Below are 12938 nucleotides of genomic sequence, written 5' to 3'. Positions count from 1 at the left end.
AGTAGTTTCTATTTCCTCCACATGATGGTTCTCCCTATCTTTAAAGACTTGTTGAAGGCACATCATCTCCAAAAGGCCTTCCCCAACTAGGCCCCCATTTCCTCTTCTTCCACTTCCTTCTGTGTCATCTTTGTACTTGGATTTGCACCCTCTCTCAGTCCCCCAGCATTTATATACAGAACTATAATTTATATCAATCAGTGATATTTCCTGAGCACTTAATATGTGCAGAGCACTGTACTAAGCACTTGGGAGAGTACAACACATAATGAGCAATACTATTGAATGAATGAATAATATGTGCAGAGCACTGTACTAAGCACTTGGGAGAGTACAACACATAATGAGCCTCCAGTCTAGCGGGAGAGAGACATTTATATAAATAAGTAATTCATTATTATAACTATAAATTATATATAACTTAAATATATGTACATTGGTGCTGTGGGGTTGGGGCAAATATCAAATGTCCAAAGGTCACAGATTCAAGTGCACAGATGATGCAAAAGAGAAACAGAGTAAACTGGTGCTGGAAAAGCAGAGTATACAGACTGGGCTGTAGGAGAATAGTGAGGTGAGGCAGGTAGGGTCAACTGATTAAGTGTTTTAAAGCCAATAGTAAAGAGTTCCTGTTTGATGCTGAAGTGGATGGACAGCCATTGGAGGTTCCTGAGGAGTGGGGAGACACGGAGTGAATATTTTTGTTGAAAAATGATTTATGCAGCAGGGTCAAGTATGGATTGGAATGGGGAGAGGTAGGAGGCTTGGAGGTCAGCAAGAAGGCATATTGCAGGATACAATAAAGGATTCGATAAATGCTTGGATCAGCATGGTAGCTGGAGAAGATGGATGGAGAGGAAAGGGCGGGTTTTAGGTAAAATAGTGGTATCTACAGTGATGGGAAAAATGGTGGAGACAGGGTTTGAGGAGGAAGATAAGGAGTTCAGTTTTGGATAGGTTTAATTTGAGGTGGCAGGACATCCAAGTAGATTTGTCTTGAAAGCAGGAAATGCAAAATTGCAGGGAAGGAGAGAGGTCAGGGCCGGAATTGTACATTTGGGAATCATCTGCATGGAGATGGTGATTGAAGCCATAGGAACAAATGAGTTCTTGAAGGGAGTTGGAATAGAAGGGGACATAGAACTGAGCCTTGAGGGAACCTTACTGTCAGGCTCAAGAATATTGCCTTTCTCAAAAATCTCGGCACTGCCGAATATGAGTATCTAAATTTGTAGATTCATACTTTATAAGTACCCAATTTCAATCAATTGTATTTATTGAGAGCTTACTGTGTGCAGAAAATTGTGCCAAGTGCTTGGGAGAGTAGAATATAACAAGATAACAGAAGCATTCCCTGCCCACAATGAGCTTACGGTCTAGACGGAGAGACAAACATTAATATAAATAAATTATGGTTATGTCCATAAATGCTATGAGGCTGGGGTGGGAGGAGAAGATGAGTAAAGCAGCATGCCTTAGTGGCAAGAGCAAGGGCTTGGGAATCAGAGGTCATGGGGTCTAATCCCACCTCTGCCACTTTCATTCATTCATTCAATTGTATTTATTGAGCGCTTACTATGTGCAGAGCACTGTACTAAGTGCTTGGAATGTACAATTCAGCAACAGATATGTCTGCTGTGTGACCTGAGCAAGACACTTAATTTCTTTGTGCCTCAGTTACCTCATCTGTAAAATGGGGATTAATATTGTGAGCCCCACATGGAACAACCTGATTACCTTATATCTATCCTAGCACTTAGACAAATGCTTGGCACATAGTAAGCGCTTAACAAATACCATAATCATCATCATCATCATCATCAAAGGGAGCAAATCAGGGTGACAGAGAAGGGAGAGGGAAAAAAGGAAGTGAGGCTTAATCAGGGAAGGCCTTTTGAAGGAGCTGCGAGGGGATGTGCCTTTAATAAGGTATTGAAGATGGGGAGAGTAATTATCTGTTGGGTATGAAGTACGAGTGTTTCAGGTCAGAGACGGGACTTGGGCAAGAGGTCAGCGGATAGCTAAGATCAAGTAGGTTGGTATTAAAGGAGCGAAGTGTGAGGGCTGAGTTGCAGTAGGAGAGTAGGAAGGTGAGATAGGAGGGAGCAAGATGATCATTTCTGTTTGATGTGGAGGTGCATGGAAAACCACTAGAGGTTTTTAAGGAGTGGGGAAACACAGAAGGAATGTTTTTGTAGCTAAAAGATTTGGGCAGCAGAGTGAAGTATGGGCTACAATGGGGTGAGATAGGAGAGAGAGCAATGAGGCTGACAGAAATAAAGGTAGGATAGGATAAATGCTTGGATTAACATGATAGTGGTTTGGATGGAGAGGAAAGGGCAGATTTTAGCGATGTGAAGGTTGAATTTACAGGATTTAGTGATAGATTACTAGATAGATAGATATGTGGGTTGAATGAGAGAAAGGAGTCAAGAATAATGCCAAGTTTATGGGCCTGTGAGACCAGAAGGATGAGACTGCTGTCTACAGAGATGGAAAAGTCAGGGGAAGGACAGGTTGAGAAGATAAGGAGTTATGTTTTGCACATGTTAAGTTTGAGGTGAAGGCAGGACATCCAAGTAAATATATATAATTTTCAATTTCTAAGAAATCAATGAAAATAGAAGTCCTATATTTCATACAGGATTTCATTTTTGCGGTACTGATGTTTGGTACAAGCAATCCCAGGTATCCACATTTCATACAAGGAATCTGCATGCATGGTAATGTTAAATGGTAGATTTTTCAGATACTGATATCAAATAAAGGAAGAATCCTCACTTCAAAGCATAGATTATAACCATATAACCATCACTGCTACTTAAAAATGATCATCCAATAATTGACAGACCATGTTAGTACTTGCACTCTTAAGGGAGAAAATACTGATTTTAATACAGTACTGTTTTTACCTTAGAATATTGCTCTCGATCAAGTTCTTGGCTAGAACCAGACCCTGTTGTCTGCTTATATCGGTGTACTTTCATTTTCATCTGTCTCGTTCGCTCCTCCACTACTAAGCTTGCTGTAAAAACATACAAGGAAGTCCATTACAATATGCAGAATACTTAGAAAGAAAGGAGTGGTGTAAGATTACAGGGCTTTTAGTTTTACTTTGAATCAAACGATAAATTGAAATACTGCACATAACATGTTAAAAATGGATGCTTTTAAAACTCTTTAGATCCTACAATAAAAGATGATCATGAACTGAACCACAAAGAACGGGGACACATGCGTTAGTCACTCAAGATAACTGACTAGAATCTTTACCTGATATTGAGTATTGATAAATATTCATTCATCAGTAAACTCACATAAAAGCAGCAACTTCAAATTTAACTTCAAAATTCCTAATGTATTCAATTGATTTCAGGGCCAGGATGGCCAGGATTGAAATGGCCACTGTGATACCAGGAAAATGATGGAGGCCTGTGTCCGTGAAGCTGTAAGGGATGTTTTAGACTTGAAGTAGCTCAGAGAAGTTTGTTATTTCCGCTATGCTATTCTTATAGGCTTCAGGCCTGGGGAAAGCTCGAGGCAGGTAGGAATGGCAGCCCAGTGGAAAGATAGGAATGGTGTTGGCTCCTCAACCCCATTCATTCCCCTTACTCTCAGCTGTTCTCACCAGAATGCCCCTTTAAGAATTTTGGAGCCTGACTGGCCCTGATTAAGTGCAGTGGATACATATAAAGAGAATAACAGGATACAGCTACACAGAAACGAATACAAACACACACACTCAGATATTTTTTGAAAGATTATCTAGGAAGTATTTCAAGACTTCAAAATTTCTGCCTAGAGATAATTTTTTTATTAGCATGATTTTTCCATATTTGAAAGGACTATAAATTCAAGTCCATTGGCATTATGTGAAGCAGGGCCACAGTGAACAAGAAGAAAATAGTGATGTTATTTCTTTATTATATTTTTGTTTTATAAAAACCTATGGAGTGGAACTCAATACCTCCTTCAAACCTGATTAGAACAGAACAATTATTTCCTACTGTAGTTTTTATTTCATGTTTGGATTACACATAGAAATGACCAGTTTTCACAATTTACAATACACGCCACTTTCTCATTGCTTTGTCCAAACCACTAGCACAGAAGCTTAAAAATGTGAAAATATGGCTTCAAAGGTTTACCTGTCTTTCTTCAACTTAGAACATGTGAAGAAATTTATTCCATTTTAGGATGTTTTTTTCTCTTATAGTAACAATAGTCATTGACTTTTGGAGGCTGCAGCCTTGAAGACAACACCATCTTCTATTTTTAAAAAAATAGTTACAATCACCAATAAGCACCAAGGCTTCAGGAACATACCTTCTTACATATTTTTGCATTTTTTGACACAGTTGGCAGAATTGGTGTGAAGGAGACTTAATTAATAGCATGATAACATTCTCTACCAAACAGGATCTTATTCACTGAGCATATAATGGTCATATTTTACACAGCCTTGGAAGGGCCAGGATTGTGTAATATATCAGTCATCGAGAACTGCATCCTTAATATGGAGGTAGGTACAAAAATTTAGCCCCAAGTTTGAATTTGACTTGTCATGTCATTGACTCCATCCAAACCGCTACCTGGCTAGTACAATCACTCATTATATCCCGACTGGTTTACTGCATCAGCATCCTTTCTTATCTCCCAACCTCCTATTTCTCCCCACTTCAGGCTATACTTCACTCTACTGTGTGGATTATCTTTTTACAGAAATGCTGTGGGCATGTCAGCCTGCTCCTCAAAAGTCAAAAGTTGCCAATCAACCTTCATATGAAGCAAAAACTCCTCACAATTGGTTTCAAAGCTCTCCATCACCTTGCCCCCTCCTAACTTACCTTCCTTCTCTCCATCTACAGCCCAGTCTGTACACTCTGCTCCTCTGCTGCTAACCTCGTCACTGTGCCTCGTTCTCACCTGTCCCACCGTCGAACCCTGGCCCACATCCCTCTTCTGGTCTGGAATGCCCTCCCTCCTCACATCTGCCAAACTAGCTCACTTCCCCCCTTCAAAGCCCTACTGAAAGCTCACCTCTTCCAGGAGGCCTTCCCAGACTGAGCCCCCCTTTTCCTGTGATCCTCCTCTCATTCCCTTAGTCCCTACTCCCTCTCTCTCCTCTACTTCCCTCCCTGCCCCACAGCACTTGTGTATGTATGTATGTACAAATTTATTATTCTATTTATTTTATTACTAATGTGCATATACCTATAATTATATTTATATTGATGTTATTAATGCCTGTCTACTTTTTCTCCCCTGCTTCTAGACTATGAGCTGGTTACTGGATAGGGATTGTCTCTGTTGCCGAACTGTACTTTCCAAGCACTTAGTACAGTGCTCTGCACAAACTAAGTGCTCAATAAATATGATTGAATGAATGTATGAAAGTGGTTTGTACCAAAACAACTGTAATGTCAATCACAGTAGCTACTAATTGATTCTGAGGACCGCTACATATGTAGTCAGGAGCCCATGTGCTGTGACCCCTAGAACTACGGGACCAGGGAGGATGCTGTGGCAAACTGCTCCCTGCATTTGTGGTATCTATGGCATGATCACGTCCAATTAGAAGCTGCTGTAGACAGAGGTATAGCCAGATTCACCTCTCCCTTTCTGCCTCCAACTCTCTCACCATTACAAGACAGAGAAGTTGGGAAACCAGTCTCTGAGGCTTAGTGATTCCTATGCTTGGATCACCAGCCTATCCTTGTCATATACTTTGTAGTTATCTCATTGTTTCAGAGAAGTGAGACAGACCACAGCACATTCCAGTGAACTGGCTTCTGGATAACCAAAAATCACCTGGGCAAGCAGGTACATTTTAATTCAGGGTGTACCTAGAACAGTCACCCAGTATACTATCAAAATGGCAACAAAAGCCTCATTTGAAATGTTCTGGATCTAGGGTGATCTTGACTGAAAGGTGATAAAAATGAAAAGAAAATTCATGGCATCTCATATTTGGATGTGCCGGCATCATCAACTTCATGTTCTACCTCTTTGAGGGAGGTTTGGGAATATTTTTTTTTTGACTCAGTATAACATGTTTAGGATTGAGAATCCTACATTGAATTTGAGCTCACAAGGCCAGGGTGTGACCATTTAGCTTCCCTGCAGCAGCCTTCCGAATGATCCAGAGCTGAAGTTCTCAACTTGGTAGTGTCTCCTTTGTGTTGGTTTCCTCTGTACGGCAAGGAGCTGCTAACATCAACTGGGAACTTAATATTTTCCTCGTGAAGATTTGGGGCACAATGATCCCTTCCACTGGAAATAGATCTCCAACAAATATGCTTGCTTTATGCAAGCCTGTACGTTGGTAACATCTATATGAATTAAGCTACTCCTCTGAATATTACCTGTTGCTGTGGAGAATATTGATTCTCTTCCCCTGGAGCCCAAATCCCTTCCGTCATTAATTTCTGCCTGAACCTCCATCCAGCATGGTAGCATGACCTAGAGAAAAAAAACCTGGACCTGGTAGTAAAGTGGCCATTACTTAAATCTGACTCTACCACTTGCCTGCTATGGGACCTTGGGCAAGTTGCTTAAACTCTCTAGGTCTCAGTTTCATCATCTGTAAAATAGTGATTAAATCCATGTTTTACCACCCCATTAGACTGTGATATTCATAAAAGTTTCTTGTGGTTTGGGTTCTAGTCTACCAATTCTATTGTATTATACTCTCCCAAGTGCTTAGTACAGTGCTCTGCACATTAGTAAGCACTCAATCAAAATAATTGATTAACTAGTTGATATGGGAAAGGGACTGTGTCTGACCTGATTATCTTGTATCTACCCAATGCTTGGTATAGTGTATGCTGAATAGTAAGCACTTAAAAATATGATCATAAAAAAATAACCAGCTGGCACACAGAGACAACATTTGGGTAGATTATATCGGTTCTGGTTGATTGTGTAAACATTGCTTTCAAATGTGAATTACATAGGTTTGGTCTTTGGCCTCCAGAGATACTGCTCACCGGGTAGTGATCAATCATTTTTATTTATAACCTAGTTTATAGCTTAGTGTTGAACTTACGTATTTTATTCTTGATAGTCAATGGTGTTTACTGAGCACTTATTGTGAACAAAACACTGAACTATGTTGTTGTGTACAGTACAATAGAGTTGAAAGACATGAATCCTACCTTGCAGAAACTTACAAGCTAGTGGACCTACCTGGAAGCTATTTTGGTGTTTGTCTCCCCTGCTAGATTGTAAACTCCTTGAGGACAAAGATCTTGTCAAGTAATTCTACTGAACTCTGCTAAGTGATTAGTACAGAATACAGAGTAAACATTCAGTAAACAGTATTAGTTTATTACCAGAAAAAAATAGGTAACGGGAGTTCTAATCGTGTCTGGAGCACTAACTTGCTTCTCACTTGGGCAAATAACTTGCACCTTCATTAATTTTACAAACAAGGAAAGCAATATTTTCCCAGTTCATATTGAATATTATAAATATAAATTTATTTTAAGGGACAAAAATTTAAGAAAATAAATGTCAAATAGTGTCGTTAAAATCAAAAGATGAGGGTTAAGTGGCAACTGAGGTATAAAAGCTCTTTCCCAATGCAATTACCATAGATGAAAGAGAATCAATGATGAACTTTAAAAAATTAAATATCCTCAGAAACTCAGATTTACACCTAATTAACCAAAAATGAATAATGTTATCCTACAAATTGTATTTTGCAAAATGTAAGCAGGGTGCAAATTCCAGAGAAATAATGTCAATAATTTGTTTCCCATGTAATATTTGTACTCAAACTAAATAGCTTAGGTACAAAAATTCTACCACTTGTCATGTAGAAAATATTTTTAAAGGAATATAATTTCAAAATTTTCAAATATATGTTAACTAGATGTATTACCATTTTACCCCTTTTCCAATCAATGAAGCAGAAAAAAAATTGTACATGTTCACAAATAGAGAGTTAATTTCAGAATGAAGAATCAGGACATTAGAAAAGCAATTTTTTCTTTGGACGCTCCATAAGTATATAACATAGGTGATCACAAGGAGCAACAGATAAAAAATAAGAAGGAATTGTACATGGCGCAGTAGATACAAACTAATTTTTATAAGTACTGCATGTTTGCACTATATATAGTTTACATGCTTTCAGAATCAATTTAAGATTGTGAAATATGATTACATAGCCTTATGTATACATGCAAGATTTTTCAATCTTTTATTGACTGATGTTATATGGTATAAAAAAGGCTGAGCAGACACCAGGTAAAATAAATTTGAATAATGCGGCATCTGTCTTAAAAAAAAAAGTTCTCTTTATTTCCTTGCATTCTACTAAAGTGTGATCATGCTTCCTTTAACATTTGACAAATCATTCTACTGGAACACTGTATGCACTTAATTTTTGAGACACTACTACTAATAATATTGCCAAGCTTTCCAAATATATGCCATATTCCAGAGATTTAAAATGATCAAAGTATAAATTCAAAGTTATTCCGTAACTTGAGGGAAGTGGTCATGTGTATAAATGTATATAAATGTGTATAATAGTTTTAAATACAACTATTTTAACTTTCTAAAATATTTGAAGGATTCCACTGGAATTCAAAATACTTCAAAATAATTTTAAACATTGGTTAGGTTCTGTTTAATGTCTACATAACAGTGAAGAAATTAATGAAAGAATGTCCTGTTCCTAAACAATTCCAAACCCTGTAGGAGACTATAATTTTAGGGAGAATGAATATGGATGCATTAACTTTTTTTAATGTATATGAAAATAAAACTGTAGATTTCTGAAAATGTCAATATCAAAAATGTATTTGCACTGTGCTTTCAAAATGTAAACAGCTTATTTTAGGCAATGCTTATTCAAGCTGGCTTTCTGTAGGTAAAATTATTCATTGAAGGAAAATAATTTTAGCCCTTCTTCAAACCTATTATTTTAAAAAATACCTTCATCACAAATGACTCAAATGACTTTACCTCAAGTGGACTTCAATAGATGAATGCATTTTGGGGGATACAGAATCACTGATAATTTCTTTCAGGATGTTTTGTAACTGAACTCAGTCATATATTATACAAAATAAGTTAATCATATTTATTGGGTGCTTACTGTTTGCAGAATATTGTACTAAGTACTTGGGAGAGTACAATATAAGAGAGTTGGTAAACACGTTCCCTTTTCAGAGTGAGCTTACAATTTAGAGAGGGAAACATTAATATAAATGAATATTGATTTATTAATTAGGGTTAGTAGTAATATAATACTAATATAATATGTCAATTTATTATATATCATATTTTCTAAACATCTGAACTTCTTGAATGACGAATGATGAGAATAAAATTACTTTGAGCATATAAAACTATATAATAAATAAAATAATCAGCAGAGAATAGCAAACCCGTAAAAAGTATTGCATGCTATAAAAATTTGGAAAGAAACAAGTAAAACAGATTTTTTGAAACAGGGTGACAAATACGGCCGGATAATAAAATAAGAAGTACTTTTCAGTTCGGTTCACCAAACTAGAAACATTTAAAATTCTATGCTTATTCAACTTGCGTGCAAAAATGATTTGTCTATGACTCCCTTGTTAATTTTACTTTCTTCTATTTCTGTAGTTCATGTAACATTGCTTAATCTTTTATATATTGTGGCTCACTTTTTCCAATCACCAAAGTGAACAATATGTAGTAATTCATTCAATCATATTTATGGAGCACTTACTGTGTGCAGAGCACTGTACTAAGCACTTCGAAAGTACAAGTTGGCAGCAAATAGAGACAATCCCTACCATATGAATGAATGAAAAACAGAAGCTTGTACATAAAATCTATCTCTATTGCACTGGAGCAAGCATATTCAGGAGACATCATAAACCAGGGTGGAAATTTGAGAATTTGTATGGTACAAAAACTAGTTCACTGCAGGACTAGATCAAAAGACTGTGATGTATATACACACATCTCATTTGGAGGAAAGATTATCTCAATTTATCTGGGGACATGTTTTCCCCCTTTACGTTATTTGTACATGCTACTATCTCAATAGGTACCAAATAATAATATCGACTTTTTAGATGCTTGGGACTGGGAGTCAAGAAAACTGTTTCTGATCCTAGCTCCACCACTTGCCTGCTGTGTGACCTCGGGCAAGTCATTAACTTCTCCATACTTCAGTTGGAGAAAAATGGGGAACTAGGCGATTCTCTCTATTACTTAGACTGGTAGCCCCATGTGGGACAGGTACAGTACCTGCCCAGATTATTTTGTTTCTACCCCAGCATTTAATACAGTGCTGAAAACAGAGTAAGGACTTAAATACCACAATAATAATTTTCAATATTAGGACAAATATGTCACTAGATAAATCTAGATGATCATTCTTTCAAATTAGAAGACAGATGTTTTGAAGTGAAGTTGAAACTGAACTGAGGTATTTAAAAAAGTTCAAAAGTGAGTTTAAAAACAATTGAATAAAGATCAACCAACTAATGAATACATAGAAGTTAGGTGTAACCAAATAGAAAGAAGTGTAGGTTTTGACACGGAGTAAGTACACAGAACTGAGAATAACTTGTGACACTGTGATACTGTGATTTCTTGTGAGGAGCAGCAAGATACAGTGGCAAGAACCCGGGCTTGGGAGTTAGAGGTTGTGGGTTCTAATCCCAGATTCGCCCCTTGACTGCTGAGTGACCTTGGACAAGTCACTTAACTTCTCTGTGCCTAGTTAACTTATCTGTAAAATGGAGATTGAGACTGTAAGCCCCACACAGGACAACCTGATTACTTTGTATTTATTCCAGTGCTTAGAACAGTGCTTGGCACATAGTAAGCACTTAACAAAATACCATAATTATTACTATTATTATTATATGTTACAAAGACAAATGTGATAATAGGACACAACAATTGCATGGAAGGTTTCAAAATTCCTGGTCCATGATTTCCAAAATTCCCACTGCTTCTCCTGCCCTCCATGCCATCTCCCCTAGACCTATAGCTCTCACGTGGCTTAGTGGCAAAAGCCTGGTCTTGGGAGTTGGAGGTAGTGGGACCTAATCCCCCTCTGCCACTTGTCAGCTGTGTGACTTTGGGCAAGTCACTTAACTTCTCTGTGCCTCACTTCCCTCATCTGTATAACGGAGATGAAGACTATGAGTCCCACGTGGGACAACCTGAAAACCTTGTATCTACCCCAGCGCTTGGACCAGTGCTTGGCACATTGTAAACACTGAACAAAATCCATCATACTCTCATCTGTCCCCCAACTCCTGCAGTTTCTATCAGGACTGTGCCCCCAACCCCGGCAGCTTCCGATTTTGCCTTAACCCAAATCTGCCCCTCTCCCCAACTCACACTGCACCTAACTCTCGACCTATCACTGGCCCCCGCCCATCCTGACCCCTGCTTAAGTTTACCACGCCCCTCTGGGAAGAAGGGGGGTATTCAGGGAGTTGGATAATGAAAATTACGATCAGTATGCATGGGAATAAAATGAGGATTGGGTGCGTCACGGGTGGTGAAGGTAATCCATGTTGGCAGCTGGCAGGGGAAGGGGAGCAGGGACAGCCCCGGGTCCTATGAACCAAGGAAGAGCGAGAAGCAGCGTGGCTTAGTGGAAAGAGTACAGGCTTGGGAGTTAGATGTCCTGAGTTCCAATCCCAGCTCCACCACATGTATGCTGTGTGGCTTTGGGCAAGTCACTTCACTTCTCTGTGCCTCAGTGACCTCATCTGTAAAATGGGGATTATGACTGTGAGCCCCACATGGGACACCCTGATTACCTTGTATCTAACCCAGCACTTAGAACAGTGGTTTGCACATAGTAAGTGCATAATGAATACCACCATTATTATTATCCACCCCACTTACATAGTTCCTGATTTTTAATAATTTAAAGTCACTGATTTCATTTCACACAATGGTGACTACAAATGTAGCATTTGTTACTTTTCTTCCTCTACCAACTAGTGTCATTTTAGTGCCTAAAGTAGTATGGAGTTCATCGCAGACCTTAGCTGCTTGGCTGGCTTCCAATAATTTTTGTCCACAGTGGTGAATACAGCATAACCCTTCATTTTAGATGCCATGATTTTCAGACTTGTTGCCACTGATCAGGCAATAAAGTATCAGCTCTTTTAACCCTGACAGACAATTACTATCTGACTGACAATTACTCTCCCCTACCTTCAAAGTCTTCCTAAAAGCACATCTCTTCCAAGAGGCCTTTCCTGCTTAAGCCCTCCTTTCCTCTTCTCCCACTGTCTTCTGCGTTGCCCTGATTTACTCCCTTATTCATCAACTCTGCTCCCAACCCCACAGCAATTATGTACATATCTGTAATTTATTTATATATGTATTAATGTGTGTTTTCCCTTCTAGACTGTAAGCTCGTTGTGGGCAGGGAATATGACTTTTTATTTGTTATATTGTATTCTCCAAGCACTTAGTACCGTGCTATGCAAACAGTAAGCACTCAAAGATGATTGAATGAATTCTTCTAGATTGTGAGCTCGTTGTGGGCAGGTAATTTGTTTACCAACTCTGTTGTATTGCATTCTCCCAAGCGTTTAATACAGTGCTCTGCACACAGTAAGCACTCGATAAATACAATTGATAGAACTCTTCCTTCAGAATGTTGCCCTCCTGCCACCAACCACAAAGATTTCTGGAAATTTTGAAGTATATAACTCCTTCAAGTTAGTAGCTTTATAAAAATATATTTCACTTGGAAATGAAGTGATCAGTCAATTAATCAAATAAATAGACTATATGTTTCCCACTTATGTTCAGCTGCCTCGTTAGGCTGGTCACATATTCTGCTTTACAAAAGCCTGAAATTAATATGAAGAGCAGAGAATAAAACTGTTCCTGTATAAATCTGAAGTTATAAAAATTCAAGATGTTTTAATTTAGTGGGAAGTATCGTTATT

General features: G+C 38.3%; 1 protein-coding gene across 25 annotated transcripts in view; it reads right to left on the bottom strand.

Moving 5' to 3' along the window:
- RIMS1 (regulating synaptic membrane exocytosis 1) overlaps nucleotides 1-12938 on the bottom strand; it is a 531371-nt gene that overhangs the window by 121903 nt on the left and 396530 nt on the right. For 19 of the 25 annotated variants that reach the window (XM_029063826.2, XM_039912326.1, XM_039912314.1 and 16 more), the window contains one exon: nucleotides 2913-3025. The exons of the other annotated variants lie outside the window; for them this stretch is intronic. In XM_029063826.2, the coding sequence (XP_028919659.1) occupies nucleotides 2913-3025 (113 nt within the window). The remainder of the gene's footprint in view (nucleotides 1-2912; nucleotides 3026-12938) is intronic. 25 annotated transcript variants of the gene reach the window in all.

Source organism: Ornithorhynchus anatinus, chromosome 1, assembly GCF_004115215.2.
Source record: "Ornithorhynchus anatinus isolate Pmale09 chromosome 1, mOrnAna1.pri.v4, whole genome shotgun sequence".
NCBI lineage: Eukaryota > Metazoa > Chordata > Mammalia > Monotremata > Ornithorhynchidae > Ornithorhynchus > Ornithorhynchus anatinus.
Note: the sequence above shows the minus strand (reverse complement) of the source record. Positions and strands in the feature narration are given on the sequence as shown.